This window comes from Pelodiscus sinensis, chromosome 2, assembly GCF_052426305.1.
Source record: "Pelodiscus sinensis isolate ZL-2025 chromosome 2, ASM5242630v1, whole genome shotgun sequence".
NCBI lineage: Eukaryota > Metazoa > Chordata > Testudines > Trionychidae > Pelodiscus > Pelodiscus sinensis.
Genome location: NC_143053.1, coordinates 88,011,130 through 88,036,337, shown reverse-complemented (window position 1 = coordinate 88,036,337; position 25,208 = coordinate 88,011,130). Strand labels below are relative to the sequence as shown.

Sequence of the window (25,208 nt, the reverse complement as noted above, 5' to 3'; positions counted from 1 at the left end):
AATTGCTGATTATTTCTATAAACTCTTATTCATACATATTTGGTTTTTTTCTGCTCTATCATGTGTATGCGTAGAATAATAACTACAGAAAAATACAGAGAGAAATTCAGAATGTCCTCTGGGGCTCCTGTTTTTTTATGTCAAGATATAAAACATGTTTTATCTTGGATGATTAGAATCTGGATTTATTCTATTGATGACCAAAGCCTTCATAATATAACAAAGTTTATGGTGTAAGATGTTGGAACAGTGATCTGTGTTTCCTTCCTGGGACTACATTCTACTTTCCTAGACCAGTTGGGACTAGGGATTCATTGATATCAGGGTTCCCAATGTTGGTTATATGAATTCTTGGAGATTTCATCACATGATGATATCTTTAATTAAAGGTTAGTCTTTAATTCCTGGAGACTCCAGGACAGTCCTGGAGGGTTGGCAATCCTATTTCAAGAATGGAAGTTCTTTCTGTCTTTTTTGCTTTGAGCTATTCTGCCAAGCTGGGAGGAGCAGCACGGAGACACTGAAGTCCCAATTGGTCTTATTAGTTGACAAAGGTGTCTGTGACAAGGACCATTTCAGAGAGAATTGGAAAGATGATGTTGCCCAGTGAAGATGGATATGGGAGGATGAAGACCTAGGACAAATCACTGCCCTCAGAACTCAAAGGAAAAATGCCGAAATTCAATACTGTGCTCACTTTTAAAAAATAATTCCCCCCTTTTAAAGACTATTTTTTTAATAATTACATTTTATTAACTCAAACAAGGAAAACAGAAAAACATTGTCTTACTTCAGGCCACATCCCTGTCTGTCTGTTCCCATGATGTCAATAATCCTAACACATTGGTTTTCACTTACTTTTGTTAATCCCTAAATAGCCAGTAAAATTTCAGACTGCAACTAAAATCTGCACAGCAGGTGGTGTGTAATGCTACTCCCCTGGACTCACGATTATGTCCAATATGTATATAGTAATTAGATATTTAAAAGGAATAGAAATACAATAGTCTGTGAAATTGACAAGGAGTTAAGGGGCAGAAAGACAATTGTTACTTTATAAAAAGAACAGGACTAACAAGAAGTTACCTTGGCTATTTCCTTAGCTACAAGACAACACTATTCCTCCTTAGACACTCTGATTGTTACAAGAAGAGCCAATGTTTCTATTGCTTAAAGAGTTTTCAGAATGGTTCTGTGGGAAATCATCAGAAATTGAGTCATTCTGCTACAGATCAGGAATACAGTGATTAAAATAAATGTGCTGTGTGTGTTGGCCAACTGCCCAAAATAAAAAGTAGAAAAGTGCCACCCATGTTCACAGGTGCTTCATAACTAAAAACTATATATTTAGTATTGCAGAAACTTTAATACCACATATACTGTGCATGAATCCAAATCGGCCCCTGTTGAGTCTTGCCACTGGACTTCGACTCAATTTTGTCCTTGTACTCCCCTCAGTATAGCAACTTCACCAGGCTATGTTTGCTGTATGCTACCCTTCTTAAAGTGGAGTTAGCCTTGTTTACGTGAATGTGTACAATACAAAGATTGGGGCACACCACCAGTGTTCCATGAGTTGTGACAGTGCTGCTTGGAGCTACTTCTGGGTCATGGATGGTGTGATTCAGTTCCCCCCCCCCCCCCCATAAGTCTAGGTCTTTAAGGTATAATGAAACCCCTAAATATTATGAGACATTTGCCATCAACTTCTGTGGGACCAAAATTTCATCCTGTTCTTAAGTATAACAACACTGCAAAGTTAAATAAGGTTTAAAATATAAACAATTTATCTTATTTTGTATTTTTTTAAATCACCTTGAATTGCTGTTTGGGATTTTCCTGCCTTTAAAGGAAGTTAAGCATTCATTCCTGTACCTTCTGGCAATCTCCTCTTCCTCAGGGACCTGCAGATAGCCCTGGTAGCCACTCTGATAATATTGATATATCCTAATTTACAGCCTTGCCATGAGCTTTGGTACAGAACCTCTAATTGAAATTAAAGCTTCCATTAGTTGGGGCTAATCCACCTAAGATGTACAGAAAATTACACTGAGGTAACTTGGACCCATCGTTTATAATGTGTTTCCTTCGTGATATTGTTTTTCAGGACTTTAATAAATACAGGTGAATAGTTTCATTAATTATTACTAGTCTACAATTGTTATTCATAGAAAGTTTAGTGAGTCACCCTTAACTCTTTTAAGTGTTTCAGGAGGTAGCCGAGTTAGTCTGTACAGGATAACCTTAAAAAACAACACATGGTCTGGTATAGACTAACAAAACATATAGATGGTGGTATGAGCTTTTGCCCACGAAAGCTCATGATACCATCTATATGTTTTGTTAGTTTATAAAGTGATACCAGACCATGTGTTGTCTTTTAAGTTTCTTTTAAAAGTATCCTTAATTTTGTGTCCACAAGTCCTTGATGGGGTCCCTTTATGAAAATGAACTTTGGAGAGAAATAAGTCATACTTACAGGCCCAAGTGAACACTAAGCTTCCATGACCTTGAAGAGAACACCTAATACTCCACAAACGGATGTCAGATGATGTCACACCACTCTTAGTGATGCAGTCATAGTGTACAGGCTACAGCAGAGTATATATTAACAATGACATTCTCCTGACAAGGAAAACCGCCCACAGATAGGTTTGAATTTGCAAACCCAGTAGTGGGTGTTAATGGTATTGATGCAGAAAAGCTAACAATGTTGTCGGTGTGGGGAATGTGGAAGCTTTGTGGTGGGTCTACAAGATATCCTTGGTCTGAGTTTTTAACAGATCCCTTTGCCCATGCAGAACCACCATGGTCCATTTCATGAGGTCATCAGTCCTGCCTCAGGAATCTGCCAAAAATGGGTCCTCCCCAAAGCTCATATTTTTCCAGTTATTTTGTTTCTTCTCCTCTATTTCCTCAAAAGGGGAATATCAAAGTCTTAGTTATTACATAAGACATTGCCAAACATAATTGTATTGGCCAAGGAAGAAACAGGTATGGTGAGTCCAATTCAGGCTTTCACCACAAGTCTGAAAATATTTGGCTAACCTTTGTTGCTGTTTAGTTTTTGTTTAACTTTTCATTTGTCTTTAAACATTCTGATTTTGATAGATACCAAAATGTGAAGTATGAAAATGTAGAAAGAGACCTTTTGGCAGAGTTCCCAACCAGCTGTAGCAAGAAAATACCAGAAATTTCACAAGCTCATTCTTGAGAGATTTCCAGCTTAATCACCTCAGTAAAGGCAATCAGATTCATTCAAATGTTGGAATGATTATCCAAGAGGAATCATCTTAAGTTCATTCATATAACTAAAAGAATTTAGTAATGAGGCACTTCTTGAAGATCAGTTGCATTTTTTGCTCCAAGACTATTAGTAAGTTAATGATTTTTCTGAGGAAAGCAATAGAACCCTGCCTCAGGCAGTTGATTAATGACAATCTCCTTTTGAATGCCCATTTTCTCCTCCTGATTTGTCTTTGAATATATGGGTCATATGGTGCTGTATCTCCATGAATTTGACCCAACAACCAGAGTTGCTCCTTCATGATAGTTGCTGAACTATATGTGGTAAATTGAGTACTGGCATAAGCAGGTACAACTTTATTCATGCTTTTTGGAGTTACACCAGGAGTCAGCTGGGCTGTGTTATCCGCCCCTTAACTTGAAAGTGATGTAAACAAATTGATGTGCCAAAACCTTTTGAAAACAACTGCCTTCCTCATATGGTAAATAACAGTTTCTAAGCTGAGTTTTGCTACAGTGGTGAAAGAGTATGCAACTGGTGAGGTTTTCTTTGGCATACCTGGCTGTTGGTTGGCCATCTGAACAGGTGGTTCCCATTAATATGGGAGGAAAAAGTCTTGGCTGTCAGAACGATGCATAAGCTGTATCCGGAAACGAGGTTTGAATTGCAAACATATAATCATTCTCCATTGCATGACATAACATTGGCTGAATGCCACCTCCTGTTGCTGCCAAGTTGGTACATATTACCAGTGCTGGAATACATCTTTCTTTGAGTTTATTCTTAAGATTTTGGGGGCAGATTTTCAAACTTTTAATTAACTTTTGTAAGCCAATGTCAAATGTGCTTGAAAAAAAATCAGGTATATGCACATTCGCAACAGATATTTTGGTGTTCATGTGGACAATAGGTACCTGATTCATCATAGACCCAATCTACCTCCCAATAAGTTAGTGTGAAAAATTCCAATTGCAGCCAAATGCAGCATAAAGAAAGACATAGTTTCTTCATTGAAATTTGAGAATGTGCACCAATATGTTAAATGTGAACATTGTATGCATGAAGATAACTTGGAAAATATGTCCGTTTTATTTAAAAATCAATGAATTAGCATAACATATAACTACACAGGTTCTGTTTGGGCAAAGATGCTCTGATGCAGAATTCTTTAACATTCTTATTGTAAAGCTTGCCAATGAACAGTACATTCCACCTGGAACAATATGCCAAGCAAAGTACAGAAAAATGGTCTATATGAAATTACTATAATGTGGGCACAAAGCTGGTTGAAAGACCTACTGAAAAAATAGGTTTGCTGCCAGACGGAGAGGACATATATAGTGGGGTGCCAATGGGGTTTTTCTTTTCCCATTACTATTCAGAATTTGCATTAATGATTTGGATAACAAAGTGGAGAGTATGCTTATAAAATGTGCAGATGAATTGCAGAAGTAAATCCACTATGGGAGGGATTGCAAGCACTTTGGAGTACAGGATTAGAATTCAAAATCATTTTGACAACATGGACAATTGGCCTGAAATCAACAAGATGAAATTAAGTGAAGACAAGTATAAAGTACTACACACAATAAAAAATCAAATGCACAACTAAAAATGGGGAATAATTAGACTAAGCACTAGTACTTCAGAGAAGGATCTGGGTGTTATAGTGAATCACAAATTGAATAGAGTCAGATGTGATACAGTAGCACAAAAAAGGCTCATATTCTGCAGTGTGTAATCAGGAGTATTGTATGTAAGAAATGTGAGGTAATTGACCAACGCTACTCAGCATTGATGAAGCCTCAGCTGGAGTGTTTTGTCTAGTTCTGGACACCACATTTTGAGATATATGGACAAATGGAGAGAATCCAGAGGGGAGCAACAAAAATGATAAACAGGTTGCAATGAGAAGAAGTTTTTAAAAAGGACATTTTTAGTTCTTGAGAGAAAAAAAGATGGAAGGGGGAATCGGATGATCGCTTTAAATTTGTTAAGAAGTGTTATATAGAAGACTGTGATCATCAGGTCCACTGGAAGTAAGTCAAGAAGTAAACAATTGAATTTGAAGCAAGGGAGATTTAGATCAGATATTAGGAAAAGTTTCTAACTCTAAGGGTACGTCTACATAGCAGGGCTAAAGTTGAGTTAAGCTACGCAACTTCAGTAACTTGTCTTCAGGCGCTGTCTGCACATGCTTCCTTTGACTTCCCTGACTCTTGTAAAAAGGAGTGTTACAGGAGTTGGAGTAAGAAGTCCTCCAGTTCGACATTATGTCGAAATAAAGGCTTGTTGTGCAGACCCGCTCTTTGTTGTTTTGGAATAACACCAGTTATTCTGAAATAATGCTACTGCGTAAACATACCCTAAGAATAGTTACATACTAGAATAAGCTTCCAAGAGAGGTTGTCTTTGGAGGTTTTTAAGAACAGGTTAGGCATATAGATATCAGGGATGGCCTCAGCGACTGAGGCTAGAAGAGAATCTTTTCCAGCCCTACATCTCTATGGGTACATCTAGGCTACGTTTTTTTTTCTAAAGGAGATATGCACATTCGGTGCTAATTTGCATATCTTCTTCCGATTGCTTTTTCAAAAGCAGTTTATTCGAAAAAGAAAGCAGTTTAGATGTGGTTCTTTTGGGGGGAAAAAACCTTTTTCGAAAGAACTCTGAACACCTCATTTTTAGAGGAAGAAGGGTTCTTTCAAAAAAAGGTGTTGTTTTTTTAAAAGAACCCCGTCTAAACTGCTTTCTTTTTTGGAAAAACTGCTTTTGAAAAAGCGATCAGAAGAAGATATGTGAATTAGCACCGAATTAGTATATCTCCTTTTGAAAAAAGAACATATTCTAGATGTACCCTATGATTCTATGTGGGAGGGGGAGAATCCTGAAAAAGATGCCAACATCATATAATTAACTGATAAAAATAGTAAATCATAGCTCTTTACATCTACCTGGTCCAAATGTGTGATATCAGCCTTAAGTATGCAATAAATCTGGAAGATCAGCCAGGTGTGAATATATTAAATATGGTATTAATATACAAGCATAACATCTAAGTGATGGACATGGCCCTGATCCTACACAATTAATTATTTTACTGCGAATTAAAGGCACTCGCTATTTCACAGAACTGGGCTTTCAGTTTGGTATCAAAAGGTAGTTGCCCTTTGTTTTGTATAAGAAGTTACTTTTCAGTATTTTGAAAAGGATGTGCCCCAAATTGGAGGACAAACTTTGTGAATTTTGCCTCTGTCCATTTACTACTACTCCTAAGTGGTCCCACATCCACAAGCTCATGTTGTTAAGATGCCCTGCCATGTCCTCTGATCTAGAAGACATCACCAAATGAACGCTGAACTGTATGCAGTGATTCCTGAACAAGAGCCCATTGTCATGTCCAAAAAGCCACGTATACGTGTATGAAACCACATAGTCCTACCAGTTTTTGATCTCTACCGCTGCATGGTATTAATAGATAAGGATTATAATTAGCAGTTTGCTTTTTGCAAGATGCGCCTCTCCTTTTTTCCCCCAACATCTGTTTGCCACCTTTCCTTTTCATGTTCTATAATGTCCAGCCATGGTGATGATAATATGTAAGCATTTATGTAGCTCTTTCTATTTTCAAATCACCATGCAAACATTAAGTAATGAATCATCCCAGTGTTTTTATGAGGGAGTGTGAAGAGACAAAGCCTTGCCCCAGTCTCAGCAAAGGAGAGGCACAATGAATCAGTCCTTGTCTGTACTAGAAAAGTGTGATTTTAAAAATGTCTAGATGAACTAGAGAGAAGTCCTAATGTTGATGTAGTTAAACCAGTTTAACCCTTGCATATGTCAGTTTAGCCTAAGTTGGTGACCTACTAACTCAAATTGAAATGATTTAATCTGTTTACTACCATTTGAGTGCATTAAATATTAGAGGTATGCAGTCATGTAACTGGCTGAACTGTGTACTTTTCTAGTTATTACAAGGTTTACATGTCCATAAGGCCCTGCATCCATAGTCTCTTTCCTGATGTTTTCCTTTGTTCTTAATTTAAGATCAACAAACATAAACCTTAGTTTGTTTTCTCCTAAATTGACTTTTGAAGGTTTACCCTTCAAGATCTGAGTCACTCTTTTGACTCAAAAACTCACTGTCTTTCAACCACCTGAGTAGATGCAATATGGAAAAAGCAAAATGTAAGCCTCTGGAAAAAGGCTGATTTTGCAGATTCTGAAGCATAGCTTGAAAAAACAATGTATTAAAGTAGCTTCCATCTTAGTTCCAAAGTGCTTTGATTGCATCCAGAACATTAGTAAAACCACTGGGAGATTATTCCCTCTAAAGTAAAGACACTTGCATTTCTACCCCTGCAGAGAGTAACTCCAAAGCCCAATTGTTGTATGAAACAAGCTGTAACTCTCAAATCTTTATATCCAGACTTAAGTCTCCAGAAGACAGCTGCTTTATTTCACATATATTAAGTATCTGAATGTCTGAGATCCATTTGTTTTTAATGGATGTCCAAAGCCTAACAACTTCCAGTCAAATAGCCTCAGAAAATATTCCATTATTAGGTTGCTTAACAAAAATAGGTTATGTAGCAAATAATATTTAACATCCTGTTTTAAAGTTGTTAATACACTTGAGAGCAAAGTGAATTTTTTATGGCTGCCTATAAGTTTTTTTAATTAAGAGCTATGCTGCTGTTAGAGAATTTTTGCTAGCTTTTATATAATGCTCAATCTTCAGAGTGTAACTTGCTCTTCTCTGCATTTATGCCTGGATTAATGGCTCATAATATCACTCTTAGCTTATACTACATGGATGTTATTTGCCTGCAAGGTTTAAAGTCTATATTTTTTCATGTGGTTTTACACATAACAGTTCTGCATTTGAGACTAATTTTCCTTTAAAGGAAAAGTCATTGGCTAAAAGAAGAAGGTAGGAGATACACTGGTGGTGCTGGTTTTGTCATTTTCAGAAAAACTTTGATCCAATCAGAGCTGTGGAAATCATGTCTCAGTAGAAAAAAGTACAAACAGACATCTGCTAAATAACTATTGAAACATGATGATATTCAAACAAAAGTTACAATGATCTGCTTAACCATCAAGCTTCAAATTCAGTGTGTGTATTGTAGTGTTGGGATAGCAACACTGTAGTTATGGCTGAGGGAAGGCACTTCCATCCTAAGCCAGATACTTGAAAAAAAAAATCTCCTTGAACTAAAATTGCTCATAATTCTTCCCCCACCCAAACAATGAATTGCTGCTGTTGTATGCATGGCAAAAATCCCATTAAGCCAATTTTGAATTATTCATGTCTGACTACAAGTTTTTTTCACGTTATAAACTACTTACCACAGATGTTTGGACCAATTTTGCACCACTCAAAACCAGTCTAATTTAAATGCTTCAACATAGCCATGGATTAGGACCAGATTCTGCAAGTCCTCTGCACATGGGGCTCCCATTGTGCCGTGTGAAGAGGAGACTTGCAGGATCATGCCCTTGGTGGAGATAAGTGTTTATGGAATCTTCAAGGAAATTTGGTTTGGCAAAAGGCTATTTTTTCCACTAGTAAAGACTGACTTGATCATCTTAACCCTAATCTTTCTGGCCACCTTTCCCTCCTCTTTAGGCCCTGTGTTCCAATGGTTTGGTTTTTTTTAAACATAGGATAGGGTCTATTAACATTTAGTATAATTTGAAGGCTTGTAGCCCAAACTATGCTGCATCCTACAATTAGTAATAAACTTCTGAGGTACAGTTCAGGTCTAGAAGGGCCTGCTAGGTTCTTTTCAAGTGTTTATTTCAGCATGTGATGTGAGTCTCGAGTGATATACATTTGTGTGGGTGTTTATCTGGATAACAGAACTCAGAATATGTTTTAAAGATCTGATTTTACAAACTGGTGCTTATGTGAGTAGCCTTTATTCATTCCTGCTAGTCTCTCCGAAATCAGTGAGAGTTCTTGTGGGTGCATCTACACAGCACAGTTATTTTGAAATAACAATGCGAGCATCAACACAGAAATTCTGTTATTTTGAAATAAATTCCAAATAATGAACAGCTTATTCTGGCTTCTGTAAACCTCATTCCACAAGGAATAATGTCTATTTTGGAATAGCTATAGTGTGGATGCTCCACTGCTGCTATTTCAAAATATCTCCTCCCCAGGGTCATTCAGACTAATTACTCCCCAGTGCTTCCTGAAGCTCTAAATCGAGGTAGCATGTCCACATTAGGGAAGCCTTCTGTAGATGTGCTATTTTGAAATAAGCTATTTCGGAGTATTTCTTCTGGAATAGCTTATTTCAAAATAAGTGTACAGTGTAGCCGTACTCTGTGTGAGTAAGGGTTACTGATATTGTTCAGGCAAAGGATATGTAATAATGTTCTTTGTTCTTTGTCATACAATGACTTCATTTCCAAAAGCATTTTTTTATTCCAACCAATTTCAGATTTGACAAAGTGCGTATTCATCGCTGAGGCTAAATCAAAGTCAAGTCTGCAGTTTTAAAAAAGATGCCACCCTTTTAAAGGATATAAGGGAATAAAGCATCTGAACTTTTTTTGCAAAGTGTGACAACACCCCCTCCCCCCCGCCCCTTTTCTGCTGATTTTAAAAAAGTCTATGTAAATATTACTAACTTTGTTAAAATATTCACCTTTGGCTATCTTTGTATTTCCAAAGACATTAAAAATGAATTTATTCTATTCATTTCAGGTTTTGATAGCTTCCCTTTTGTTGAGATACCTACGTTTTGGGTAAAGTAGAAAAATATCCTGAATTTATACTCAATACTTGCTATATTGAACAAGGTGGAAAGTAGCATTATGTTCTAGTACTGTAACTTACTATGGAGGACTAGATCTTTTGTTTAATTTGCAGTACATTACTTTAAATTTAAAAAACCTCTGTTAACCTTGCTGTTGTTTTAAATAGTGACCTTATAAGCATTAATTAATGAATCAGTTAATTAGCTTCATTACAAGTGGTCCTACAATTGACTGTTACATATACCCTAGATTCTGTAATTTCCATTTCAATTCATCTGATGAAGTGGGTTTTACCCATGGAAGTTCATGATCTATTTGTTAGTCCCTAAGCTGCCACAGGACAACTTGTTATTTTTAAAGTTACAGACTAACACGGCTACCCTACTGAGTCTTATAAGTATCAGGCATTGCAAAAGGTTTCTATAATAATAAAAAATAAAGAGGAAATGTTGATCCTATAAGAATTAGCTATAAACCTTTGCTTCAGCAGTATGACACTTTTCACTGTCCTATTCTCTAATCAACTCCCATTTTTACATCAGCAATCAACATTGTAATAAACTTACCCATACTCATTTTTCACTTTTTTGTACATCTGTGGGAAAACTTTTGTGCTAGAAGAGAGCAGGTCCAGGGTGAATAATCTGGAATTCTCTCTATTTAGATCAAACCGCTTTTATAATACGGACCTAGCATTAATATTGTTGAGTGATCAATGTTAACATTTGTATTAGCAATAATAGGAACATTTTAACATAAAGTGAGGCTTAAAGATGAGAGAGAAATCTTTATTAAAAAAAATTTTTTTGTGATGGGAAGGCTTTTCTGATGGGCAAATGTCTTTATTCAGTAAATTTTCTAAATGTTTTGCAAAGTCACAACTGGAGTTTACATTTTCAAGTAACACTGTTACACTATGGTACTGCAGGGATCATACATATATCACACATTATCACATAGCACAACCAGTGACACGAGAAAGAAAGGAAAAAGATGTGTTCCTTGCAGAGAAACTTCTAGATCTATGTATAGTCCATTGAAGAGCCAATTGCAGGGATATTCTAGTACCATTATTTCCAAATCCTCTTGGCTAGAATGGAGTAACTGTCTACTAAAATCAATAGGAGTTGCAACTGTGTAATAGAGCAAGGGATCTGGCCCCACAGTGTATAGACTATCTGAAAAGGTGGTGTGTAAAAAATAGTGTGTATTAATTTATTTTAATACAGTGTAGCAACTGGAAATAAGGTGAGCCAGTACCACGTGAAAGCATTTTGTATTATTGTATCCAAAATTGTTTAGCATTGTTACTTATGTTGTTCTGGTTACAAAAATCCCCCTCTAGTGAGGTCTCAGGAGCTTCTGCTCCCTTCACAAAAATTGTTTCTTTCCCGATCAACAAATGTGCAAATAGCTATATATTATTATTATTATTTCCTCAGCTCAAATGATAACACAGTCACATTAGTACTGGGAATTTATACTTCCTTTTTTTTATAACATCCTATGGAAACAGTGGCTTCTGGCTTCTGCCAGATGAGGTAACATTGCATGCAATAGCTGTATAGATTTTTGGGGATGGGTGGAAATTGCCATCTTGGGAAAAAGTAGACAGTCTCAGCTGTTTTCAGAGACCCATTTAGATCTTTTTCTTTCAGCATTTACCAAAACATAACCTCTCCAGCATTTCAATAGATGTTAGGATGTAACATATTCCATCTCTTCATTTGGTCATTCTGAATGGGGAAGAGCACTAAAGGGTTATGTTATATGTTCACATATATGTAAACATGTTATTTGCCTGAGGTTGTATGTCTGGCCTAAATGATCTGAGGCAGGTGTTCAGAGAGAAATCTGACAACACTGGAAATGGGTTTAGCTTTTATTAATCTGCCAACAGATGCAATTAGAGTGGGGAAAAAAACTGTCATTTCCCAATCACCCGACTTTGAAGTCCCACAGCAATATGTGGGAACCAAAACTGTGTGCTGAGCTGAGGATTATTTGTAATGAGGCCTTTGGGAGGCTCGCTGGAACTCGAGCCAGCCTGAGAATCAGTTGCACTCTAAGCCCCTTCAGAGGCAGCATAATCAATAGTAAATGATAAGAGACATTTTCCTGCCATTATGAATCACTTGATGTCCTCTTTGATCCAAGGCATTGAATGAATTTTTTATGCGTAATTACCTGAATAAAGTGCGGTTTGTACATTGCTGCACATCAGTATGTGCTCATGAGAGAAGCCGCTGTGTGTTTTACTTCCATCTAGTGAATCAGGATGCAAATCCACATGACCTTGTTAGTTATTCGCTTGCAGGCTTCTGCAGCAAACTGTGGTTTTTAGTTTTCTTAATTACTTAATGACTGTTCCTAACCATTTAATGCAAGGGGGTTGTTTCTGGTATTAAGTGGTCAAAGATAGCATTTTTATATCATAGTGTTCCCTGGCATTAAACTCTAGAAATAAGAGTCAGATTAAGTCAATGTTTCATTAATGAAGTCGCATAGTCACTTATTACCAAAATGTAAAAATATAAATAAGAAGTACTGGACATACATCATTCTTTAAAAAATGTTTGGTAATAAAGAAAAGCTTCACTGTCAATGGAGGTTTTTTGTTTTGCCTTGTAATATATGAAAACCTTGCAATGGCATAATCAATACAACAACACTGCAACAACACTGCAATATGTTTCATTTAAGACATGGATTTAAGTGCAACTAGTTTCCTTTGCTGGGCGTATATTGTGAAGAGGATGAAATTCAACAGTTGGTATGCATATCGCTCTTGTTCAGTGAAGCGTGAAATTGGGTCTTCTGGGCAGTGGTGCTTGGTTTGATGTTGTTTAGCATATGTTTAAAAAACATTGCTGATAAAGTTTGCGAGTGATCTAAAGATTCATGGAGTAGTAAATAGTAATGAGAAAAGGTCATCTGTGCAGAGGCTCAGTAGAGTTTGATTTTTATTTTTTGATAATTTCAATGGATAATATTTGTTTGTTTTTAAGATTTTTTGAGAGTTTCATCAATTTACATATTCACAGTTGGGGGATATTGTGAGATATCTGGCAATAATTACTTGATGAGAGAAGATGTTGAGATTCAAAAAGTTAAGTCTTCGTAGGTGTTGACATGCCAATTGTCAACATCACGTGTCAAAATTTACAAAGCACATATCCTTAAATCAAGCACTAATAATTTCTCAATGATTTTTCTTGCATTGCATATCTGTAAATGTTCATTATTGTTGATAGAAATGTTTGTGTGTGTGTGTACAGGTAAATCAATAGTTATCAACACTGAATGATAAAAGTCGAATCTTTCACACCTACGTTACAGTGTTATAGGGATCACTTAGTAAGCTGGGAGCAAACAAACAATGTTTGTTTTGATACAGCAAAATTTAAGGTTATATAGCTGGGCACAACCTGAGCTATACTTACAAGCTAGAGGTCTGTATCCTGGACAACAGCGTTTTTGGAAAGAACTTGGTTATCACAATAGATAACCAAATGAACATTAATTTTCCAGTGCGATCTCTGGGTAAAAGACTAAAAGAGCTCAGAGAAGAGTGGCAAGAATAATTTGAGGTCTAAAAAATATGGAAAATGAAAGACTCAGAGATCAACCTATTTAATTAATCAAAGAGTATATTGAATGACTTGATTAGATCTATAATTACCGATACGAGAAAAAGGTATCTTATAGTAGCAGACTCTTTAATCTAATCAGAAAGGTATAATAAGTTCCAGTACCTGGAAGTTGCAGCTACATAAACACAAATTGGAAATGAAGTGCAAAATGTTAACAGTAAAGGTAATAAGCCATTAATCAAATAAGTGATGCAATAGATTTTCCATCACTTGGAATCTATAAATCAAGACTAGCTGTCTTTCTAAAATATATACTTCAATTCAACTGAAGTTTATGATTGGATGCAAGAATTTCTTGGTTTACTCGAGTCAGATAAGAACAGCCATACTGGATCAGACCAAAGGTCTGACAGTGGCCAATGCCAGATGCCCAGAGGGAGTGAACAGAACAGGGAATCTTCAAGCAATCTCTCTCCCATCACCCATTCCCAGCCTCTGACAGAGGTTAGGGACACCATTCCTACCCATCCTGGCTATTAGCCATTGATGGACCTAACCTCCATGAATTTATAGTTCTTTCTTGAACCCTTCTAAAGTCCTGGTCTTCACAACCTCCTCTGTAAAGGAGTTCCACAAGCCGACCGTGTGCTGTGTGAAGAAAAACTTCCTTTTCTTTGTTTTAAATCTGCTACCTATTAATTTCATGTGGTGACCCCTAGTTATGAGATGAACATACCTGTCCTTTTGGCTTAAAAACTGACGGAGCAAATCCTGGTCCCACAGAAATCAGTGGATAAACTGCTAATAGCATCAACATGACCGGAATCTGAACTTGTGAATCTATTTTTGAAACAAAAAAGTCCCAGTTCAGGATGTAGCATATATTGCATTAGTGGATTATAATTAATTTGTTCAGCAGACTTGTGGATAATGTATGTTTAATTTCCATTTAGGAAATTAAAGTAACCATTAATTAATGGATACTTAAAACCATAACACAGAATTTATTCTAATAAAATCTTAAAGTACCAATACAGGCAGTCCCTGGGTTACGTACAAGATAGGGACTGTAGGTTTGTTCTTAAGTTGAATTTGTATGTAAGTCGGAACTGGTACATATTGTAGGGGAAACTCTAGCCAAACATTTCTCCAGAGCTCAGTTTTATTCTCCCACACCTCACTTCCTTCAGTCCTTTATTCTCAAGCTGAGGTGTCTGCTGAGAAAAGCTGCTCCACGTCTCCCTGGTCTGCTGGGGGGGGGGGGGGCGCTAGCTTCGCGTCTCCCTGGGCTGCTGGGGGGAAGCAGCTAGTGCGGGGTTGCCTCACCCCGTTTGTAAGTACGGATCCGATGTAAGTCGGATCCATGTAACCCGGGGACTGTCTGTACATAGAATCATAGAACTGGAAGGGAACTCGAGTCCTGTCCCCTGTCCTCACGGCAGGAACAAGTACCAACCCTGACAGATTTGCCTGAGATCCCTAAATGGCCCCCTCAAGGATTGAACGCACAACCCTGGCTTTAGGGGGGCCAATGCTCAAACCACTGAGCTATCCCTCAGTAGATTGCCATATTTTCCCCACACTGAATATTGGACATCTGGCAAAATTACTCATATTCACATGAGTTCAATGACAACCAATTGTACAAATGCTCAAATAAACATCAAATTGACTGAGCCCCTATTAAAAAGAAATATTGCATAGTTGGATTCTTTTTATTTACCTGCCTATCTTTAAGACTGATTCAGACAGGGAGGGGTGATACACACACACACTCCTGTACGCTTCGCTCATATGAAAGGATGACTGACCGACTCAAGTTTCTTGCCTGACACACTCTACACTCCATGGCTGGCTGGACTCCTACAATGGACCAGCCTCTTCTGGTACCTAGCACAGCATTTTCCTGGGGTAAGATGTGGGGTGATTATGCAGGGTCACATGTTCTTCATAGACTTTTGCTGGAGTTCCACCCCAGAATGTGGCTAGCAGCAGCCTTTTGGCACTGTGCGGGAGGGAAGGGATGGGAGCTGATTCAAGCTGCAGAAATGGGAAGGAGGAGAGGATAATATTGTAGAGCTTGTCTCTGCCCCCACCCTGCCAACGCTCTTGCTTCACACAGTGTCAAAAAAGCACCTGATATCTCCTGGCTGCTGCTGGCCACTGACATAACCTAGTTGCTTCCTGTTCCTTGGCTACAATGCAGACAGGAAGACATGAAATCCTGAAGATGAATTGTACACCAGAGCCAAGAGAACCTGCCCTCAGGAGATTTAGCAAACCAAGCCAGAGAGATGGCTCAGCAGAAGAGGGTGCCTATGGGGCAAAGAAGCCCTGCATTTTGTGGGATTAGGAGGGCTGGGGCAGGTGAAGAGGGTGCTAAGCCCCTGCCCTAGGAGCTGCTGTGGCGCCTGTGGTTCATGGTGTGAATAGGCTGTAAATGTCTTCTCCTCCCCCCCTTGCCAGTCCAGAGCTTAGCTGAAGGGCAGAGAGGCTTCCTGGTGCCAGGACAAGGTGGGGCTTTGGCCCACGCGGGGCTCGACTCCTCCTGGCCACCACCCCAGGCCTCAGGATCTTGAGCTTCTCAAGATGCTGGCCCAGCTAGAGGCAGTGGGGAAAAGGAGCCTGCTGGCCAGGCTGTTGGTGATCTCAGTGGCTGCGATCGGGGGCTAGTTCCCTGCCAGCACTGGGAGTAGGATGTGTCTTGCTGGGGGCTTGCACAAGAGCAGTGTGGCTGGAGGCAGGATTTGAAGGGGCAAAGCAGGCAGGAGACAGTGAGAGGGGAAGACAAAAAGGCAACAACTAACCAGCTGCCACCTGGCACTAAGGATGTTAAATTGCGGTTATCTGGCTAATCATGTAGTCAGTACAATTTGTATTGACTACACAATTAGTTGATAAGGGGCTGCTCTGCCCCGCAACCAGGGACTGCTGCCAGAGCAGCCCCCGCATCCCCCCTGCTGCCTTTCATAGAGGCAGTGGGGGGGAGGGCAGGGGAGAAGCAGTACTGCAGAGATGGTGCTCCCGCCAGCACTGGTTCCTTCCCCTCTTCCCTCTTTACTTTGCTGCCTCTCATACAGAGGTAGTAATGGGGGGGGGAGGGGAGTTGAATAGTCAACTACTTGCTAGCATCTCTACCTGGCACCTGCCTGCACTCAACTACCACAGACTGTGTCATCCAGAAACAGGATGGAGAGCAGAGCCCTGCTTGCTGAGAGCTGGCACACAGCAGGGGCTGTGTTGATAGAACAGCAAGAGGAGCAGCTGGCCCTGCACACAGCATCTTTGCTCTACCACCAGTTTTGCACATACATCCCCATCATTGGGCATTGGACCTGCCCCCAACTGCAGGTGACTAGTGACCAGGGACCTGTGCAGTAGCAGTACCCACCAGTATTGATGGGTGGGACAGAAAATATGGGGCAATATGCCCATTTTAAAGAAAAAAGTCAAGACACCTGCAGGAGGCCTTATATGTGGGACTATCCTTTTAGAAAGAGGACATCTGGTTACCCTACCAATATGGTACTGTAAATTGGACATGTGTGAACTGAACACATTTAATATCTGTGTGACACTTCAACTCCACAATTCACAAGAGAGAAAGTTTTTCCTTTTCTTCAATTATACACAACATTTCCACTCTATCAACATGATTTTGATTCTGAATTACTATTAAGTATTTATCAGCATCCCAGCTTGAAAATTTGTCAGAAAGAGTCCTGGAAGAGCAGAATACATCCACCAAATGGACAATTCAAATCCAGTAGAAAGCTTTTGCTGGGAAAATGAGCTTGAAAAGCAGCAATGGGACAACCACCTGTTACCTCTGATTTAAAAGCTCTTTTTAAGTGAGCTGTTTCCTGATGTTCCTCAACAGAGTAATAAAGTTCCTCCTGGCCTTCACAATTTAAAACATTTCTTGGATCATTGCCTCAGTGAATTCACTGATTTCTATAAAATATGTTTTTGGAATACTAAGTTATCCTTTGAAAAACACAACTTCTACCTCTATGAAAAAATAGAATGGCTCACTGCATTGTACCTGGAAAATTACTAGGAGCTAAATATGACATTTCTAAGCACAAAGTATATAGTAATGGACAGCTTCTCCAGATGTCCTCATATTGTCCAGACTGAACAAGCTAAAAGGTTGTCAAGTTTTGCATTTTATTTCCTCTTTTCTCTTACTTATGTATATACATTACGTATGATGGAAAGTACATCCATTAAGGTCAGAACCAAGCTCACAATATAGCTGACCCTCAGTTGGGCTGATTTTTGTGACATGTTTCTGAGATCCAAATATCTGGAACAAAACATGGTACAGGTTGTAACTCTCTAACTGGAACTTTCTGGTCTGGCAACATCCATGATCCGGCATGGAGGCTGCTTGACCAGAGAGTCCCAGTGGAGGGCCGGCATCAGGGATCCCTGTGGAGCTGGCAGGGCAGCGGCTTCCCACAGTGAGCTGACCGTGGGCTGAAAGTGGGGCTGCTCAGCAGTCCTGGGAGACCTGGTATGTGGCTGCGTGTTAGGCCTGGGAGCCGCAGTAGCAGTGGCCTTGTGGGCCAGGGACCATGGTGGGGGCTGCCCAGCGGATCTTGGAGCCACAGCAGCAGTGGCTGACTGCTCAGCAGGGCAGCGGGGCCAGCAGGAGGTAGGGAGCCAGCTGCAGGGCAGAGGCCGGGCTGCGGGGGAGGAGGAAAGGGGGAGTGGTAAGGGGGCCAGACATTACCTCCCCTAGTCCAGCAAAATCCCTCATCTGGAACTAGTCAGGTCCCTGAGGGTGCTGGACCAAAGTGGTCCAACCTGTATTTCATATATCACCTCTCATGCAGTGCTATATTCTGGAAGTCATCCCAGAATATTTGCTATGGTTTAAAAGCCTTGAATGACTAAAAGGGTTTAGGGTCTGATCTTGAATGATGCTGTGCATCCAAAATTTGTGCTCAAGTTAATGGCCAGACACAAATGCTGCATGAAAGGCAATTTGTGACATGATACAAAGTCCATTAAATGAATGGGAATATTCCCATTGGACTTCAGTATTCTTTGGATTAGTTGCATAATGAATTTTGTGTGAGTACCTTCATATGGAACGATGTTGAAAAATTCAGAGAAGGTAAACAAAAAATAATGGATCTAGAGGTACCGAGTTAATAGAAGGTTAAAAAAGGTAAATAGCTATGTGACAACTGAGTGGGACGCACTGTAATAATCTACAAGTACTTGATTGGAATAAACAGCTAGAAGGGACTTGAATTAGCTAGTGTGGTACAGAGTAGGAAAAATTAGAAGTGAGGGGATGAAAATAAAACAAAAGAACATTTAAGCTTGACTCTCAAGAAAATCTTCTGAAAGGTAAAACCATATAGAATGTGTAGTAATCGTCTAAGAAAGGTAAAAGGAAGACTTAAATCTAGAAACTTTAAAATTACTGTAGATTGTACAAAATAGTAAAAAATATATTGTAGAACTCATTTCTACACCAGCAGAGAGATAAAATAGATGGTCTGCTACAGTAACAGATCTTTCTTTCCCTGATTTTAATATAGACTAAAGATTTCTATTGACTTCAGTCAGAGTTGAATCATGCTCGGAAATGATGAAACAGTTGTGAAACAGAATTTGTGTGATTTAATGGTGTACTTATGAAGAAAATTGTACAGTAGTAGAGAGAAGAACAAAGTATAAAATAAAGGAGAAAGAATACTGTAGTGGGAACCGGATATATCTGATCAGTAAGGGTGTGTCCAGACTCCATGCCTCCGTCGACGGAGGCATGTAGATTAGCGAGATCGGAAGAGGGAAATGAAGCCGCGATTAAAATAATCGCGGCTTCATTTAAATTTAAATAGCTGCCCCGATCTGCCGATCAGCTGTTTGTCGGCAGATCGGGAGAGTCTGGACGCGATGCCCCGACAAAGAAGCCTTTCTTCATCGACACAGGTAAGCCTCGTGAAACCAGGCTTACCTGTGTCGATGAAGAAAGGCTTCTTTGTCGGGGCATCGCGTCCAGACTCTCCCGATCTGCCGACAAACAGCTGATCGGCAGATCGGGGCAGCCATTTAAATTTAAATGAAGCCGCGATTATTTTAATCGCGGCTTCATTTCCCTCTTCCGATCTCTCTAATCTACATGCCTCCGTCGACGGAGGCATGGAGTCTGGACACAGCCTAAGAGAAAAGAGATGGGAGCTGGTTTGAGAGATAGGGCAGAAGGCAAAAGATATGATACTAGTTAATGATAGACATATTAACATGATACAGTTTACCAGATAGACTGGAACCAAAGTGTCAGGGCCAAATGTGCTTGAACTCTGAGGAAGTTTGAATCTGAGCCATTTCCATACCTGGCTGCTTAAGCCCCTTTTTAGTTACAGCATTCAATTTTATATGTAGAATTCTTTTACTTTTCCAAGCAATGGATCCACCCAACAGCTGTAAGATGTCTTAAAGTTTATAGCCTCTGGCTTATGTTGACAATCAGAATGAGAAGTGAACACTGAGGAACTTGTTTAATAGAATGTGTTAAAACACTAAATTTAAAGATTTTTGACTAGTGATTAATGAGGTTGCACCCATAAATGAAAAGGTATGAAGTCTCTCTTTTTTAATTCTCTTCCTTTGATAACTGCAAAAAGGCATACTTCTGGCAGTATATTTATGTGGAATTATTGTGTTGGTTGGTTGGTTGAAGTCACAAATGTTTCAGAAGGTAGAGTATACAATAATCCTGCAGAAAGGATCTGGCCTGCCCAATTGCCTAATTAGAAGTTAAAAAATACAGTGTACTTGGGTGAATAAAAATCATTGCTTAATATTCCTCTTGGAATATGAAAATACTCAAAAACACAATGCAGTAGGGAGAGTTTGTCTGAGAGAACAAAACTCTGATGAAAGAAAGGCTGCTCATACTATATAGCGATAAACAATGGTGAAGATTTTAATAACTCTACTTTACAACTCTTAAAATATTTTAAATGGTAAGGACATTATTATAGTAATTTAACCTGTTTTGGCACGAAATGTCTAACGTTTTGCTTTCAATTTTAATTGTAGAAAATACAGCCATTTTTTTCATGTTTGAAATAATTTTCAGCCTGCGAATAACCATTCCTATGTGCCAGATTTTTTTCTGAGACCCATGTCAAAGCAAAATAATAATTTAAAAATTCTTCTCTGAGCTGTCTCCCTCTAATTTTCTTTATGGAAATCTTCACCTATGTTATTTTGCGCAAGTATTTTGTTCCCCCCTCTAAAATGTGTTTCTTGAGTGGTTTCACTTTCCTTCTAGAACAGTTTTGAATTCAGCTGGATTACTCATTTGTGTACCCATGTGTTTAGGGCCTAGGTTTTTAGAATAATACATTACAATTCTTAGGGTGCCTCTACACTTAACGCTTACTTCTAAATAAGATATTCTGGAATAGCTATTTCGAAATAGCTTATTTCAAAATAGCACGTCTATACTACAGAGAACTCTCAAAATTAGTCCGAGGCAGACTTCCCTAATATAGAAGTGCTATTTCAATTTAGAGCGCCAGGAGGCACTGGGGAGGAATAACTTAGAATGGCCCTGGAGAGAGGCTATTTCAAAATAGCAGAAGTGGAGCATCTACACATGCCATATTTCGAAATAGCTATTTCGGAATAGGCATTATTCCTCCTAGAATGAGGTTTACGGATTTCAGGATAAGAAGTCCATTATTTCAAAATCATTTTGAAATAACAGAATGGTTGTGTAGGTGCTTGCATTGTTATTTCAAAATAATGTTAGTTATCTCGAAATAACGGTGTTGTGTAGATACTCCCACAGTTGTTACAAATTCTGAAGCCTCAGTGGATATTGCTGAGGAGAATTACTTTCCAATTCTGTTCTGGGCAAAGTGACTAGAATGATGTGGGACAGTTTAGTAAATTAATATGAACCATAATTTACTAAATGTTAACAGTTGGAACCCTGGGGGAGTGGCAGAGTGCTACCATGATGTTACACATGGATTTGCCATGACGATTTTTTTCCTTCAGGCTTGGGTCTACCTGGCTCAGATTCCCCATAGTTTTTTTCATTGGATCAGCGAGGTACAGACATAATGCCCCTCATTTTCGGTCTTGATACTTTTTTGTACTCATTACAATGCAATGAAATGTTGGAATTAAAATGTTGACTATGACCTGCATTTCAGTTAAGGCATATTAAGCAAATAAAATCTGAATCAGATTAAACTGTATTAACGTCAGTGTTTCACCAGTAGAAAAAAATAAACAAAATTAAGAAGGATAATTATATATTTGTTAATTGCACTTTAAAACCTTTTAAAATTCAATATTTATCCTTGAATTTTTTTTTACTCTTTTTTCAAACAGGTTATTTGGTGTCACTTCAGTAATTCAAACCAACTGCTCAAGCACCTGGAAGATCATAGCAAACCAAGACCTTCTCTGGTATCACCACGCCAATCCCATATTACTGCTGGTGATGTACTACACCTTGGCGACTCTTATTCGTCTTTGGCTACAAGAGCCAATTGTAAGGGTAATATATTTTTCTTCTCCCCACTTAATGAAGAGAATGAAACCACCAGAGTAGAATTTTGCTAATGTTCACTAATGATGTAAGCATAGATTCTGACTTCCCCTCCAGCTGTGGGGTGCTTGACCCAATGCTATGCCCCAGGCCCTGCCCTCACACCACCCCTTTCCCAAGTTACTGTCCCTACCCTTTTCCTGCCTTAGCTCTGCCTCGCCCCCATTGCATTCCTTCTCCCAAGCCCCCATCCTTGCTCCGCCCCATCCCACCACCATTCTGTCTCTTTGTACCCCACCTCTGCCAGGCCCACGTATGCTTCATCCCTGCTTCTCCCCCTCCCTCCCAGAGCTTCCTGAATGCTGCCAAATACTGTTTGCAATTCTCCAGAAGCACTGGAAGGGTGGGAGAGGAGCTGGTCAGCAAGACCACCAGCGTCCAAGAGGCACGGGGAGAAAGAGAACAGAAGAGGGGAGCTTGGCACTAGTGGGTCCTCTGCACCTGCTAATTTTTCCCCAGAGTGTTCTCATGTCCCAGAGTACCCATGGAGTTGTCACCTATGATTTTAAGATTCTCTGAGTGTTATTAACATTTGCAACAGAAGAGAAATTTTTTTCTATGCACTAGCCATGTCCAAGTTGCTGTCTTAAATACACTCTTTCTGTTACGTCCCTCCCATTCTTACGTGGGTAGTCCTCTGTGAGTCACTGAGACTACTTATGTGATTAAGGGCTGCAGGATCAAAGACTTAGCTTACTTCTGAACTGTAAAAGTCTGTATAAATATTTTCTTTAGTAGGAAGGGGTTTCTTTTCTCATAGTGTGAAGTACCATAAAATCACAGCAAAATGAGCAGTAAGTGCAGCACAGATAAGTTATTAGTGAGCAATCTTTCTTGCACATCATGGGCTTTACCCATCCCTGTAAAGCTCCCCATGCCAAAGGCAATAAAGAATGAATATTTAAAAGCAGCCCCAGGGGCTCATTGCCCACTAACCAAAGTATCTGCTACCAGCTAGTACAGATACGACATACATAGTCGTGCCTATCTTATGATTTTATCTAGAAATATTTAGTGTTTTTTCTTAAAATCCCAGGTCCAGAATTCATGGATTATATGAAACTCTCCATTTTTAGAAAAGTAGTTTTTACATCTTATGATTCTGTAGAAAAGTATGGAACCATGACCAGAAGGGCTCCCTAAAGACTCAGAAAACAAAAGGCAAATACAATCAGCAAGAATTTTATTATTTTTTAAAAATGTCATGTTATATGGAGGTCTGACTCATAATTTTTAATCTGAGTTGGTAATGCTGCCGTCTAAATTTTAGTTGCATCCTAGTAGAATATTAATATTTTCATGCACTTATTACCTCACTCATCTTGTCTCTCTCTATTAAGAGACAGATATTTTTGCAGAATAAGAAGTCGATGGAGATCGGAGGTCCACAACATTTAACTTTTTATCATGGGAGAATATTAGAATATGAAAACATTGTAAGATAAATTCTGCCTTTGTACTATTATTTCTTTTTGCTATAGAAAATACACTGTTACAACATCCGCCTACAAAATTATATGTCCTGTATCATCTCCTAGCAGCTTTATAAAAATTACTTTGCTATTGATGGTTTTCCCCTTTGATTGTGGTATGGATCAGGGACTGATTTTTTTCTTATTACTTAGAAGATTTTAGACAAAATTCTATTCTCAGTTATAGCAGTCAAAATCCACCTTAATTCCATTACAATCAATAGAGTTACTCTGGATTTATGCTACTTTCATAAATATCTGAATTTGATCATTTTTTCTATTGTAGTTGCCAGTGTCTTCTGTTGTTATAATCTGAAACAATGTCAAAGCAGCCTAATAGTGAAGATCTAATTTTTAACCTACAGTAGCTCCTCTATATTATAAAACAGGTTCAGTAGATGATTATAAATTTGCTGAATGGGTCAATATGAGAGTAGACACTATTCTGAAAAATGCACCTACAAAATGATGCTTACAAATTTATGCTAGCATTTGGGTCCTGAGTTTTCAAGCTCCATGCTCAAAAAGGAGCATTAGCGGGATTTTAAATGATCCATGAATGTACTACTACTATGCAAAGGTGAATTTCATCCTCAATTCTTAGTCTGAAAAATGTCCATTAAAGTTGTTTGGAATTGTGCTTGAGGAAGGGACGTCATGTTTGGGCCCCTCAGTCCTGCAAAATCTAATAATTTAATAAAACAAGAATGTATCTGATAATTTCAGTGGAGTTACATCAGGAACCAGATTGTCCAGAGGTTCACTGGACAGTATATAAACTAAAATATCTGGGTGCAAACCAGAGATAACTTAATTGTAAAACTCATGTGAAAAGGGAGCCAGACTTCTACTGTATGCAATGTTGCTGGAGTCAGTCTGGTGTGGAAATTGGAAGTCGGGAGAACATTCTTAGTGCTGCTCAGAAACTTTCCTGGCTGGTGGCCATAGAGCTGTGCACTCAACCATCATAGCTGCTAGTGCCGTGGGAGAACTGGAAGTGTTGGACAAATCAAAGGAGGCCTACAATTGTGGATAATGCTCTGCTTTACCTCTTTTTCCTCATCCTCACAATAGATTTAAATAGGACAGCATTTCCCACCCTCAGCATCGCACTACCTGAAGTTTGTATAACTATTCTTTGTTACTAAAATCATCATCTCAGTACCTCAGAATTCTTAGTGTTTTTTGGTCAATTCAATATGAGAATCAATGTTGCTGGTAAATGTTTCATTGTGAGCTACTTGTATATGAACACTTTCAGTACACGATGAATGTAAGCCTGAAAATTAGTTTATTTTTCAGTTGTTAAAATTTGATTTAGAAATTTGATTTGGAATCTCCTCTAGATTCTAAAAATAAATATATAGCTATTTGTGAAATGTGCTACCATGCTTTTGAGAAGTATAAATAAATAAACTATTGTTTACTTAGGCTGAGGTTTTTAATAGACTTTAATATTAGGTTTGTAATATGGGATTTTCAAATCCCCCTAGATTATTTGTGTACTCTACTCCCATAGGTAGCGCTGT

At 38.7% G+C, this 25,208-nt stretch overlaps 1 protein-coding gene across 13 annotated transcripts in view; it reads left to right on the top strand.

The window, feature by feature from the left end:
- The window catches only part of PIEZO2 (piezo type mechanosensitive ion channel component 2), a 422,273-nt gene that overhangs the window by 268,822 nt on the left and 128,243 nt on the right, over positions 1-25,208 (top strand). For 10 of the 13 annotated variants that reach the window (XM_089776309.1, XM_075920991.2, XM_075920990.2 and 7 more), the window contains exon 8: positions 21,988-22,156. In XM_089776309.1, the coding sequence (XP_089632435.1) occupies positions 21,988-22,156 (169 nt within the window). The remainder of the gene's footprint in view (positions 1-21,987; positions 22,157-25,208) is intronic. The other 3 variants (XM_089776310.1, XM_075920988.2, XM_075920987.2) reach the window with 1 other exon arrangement.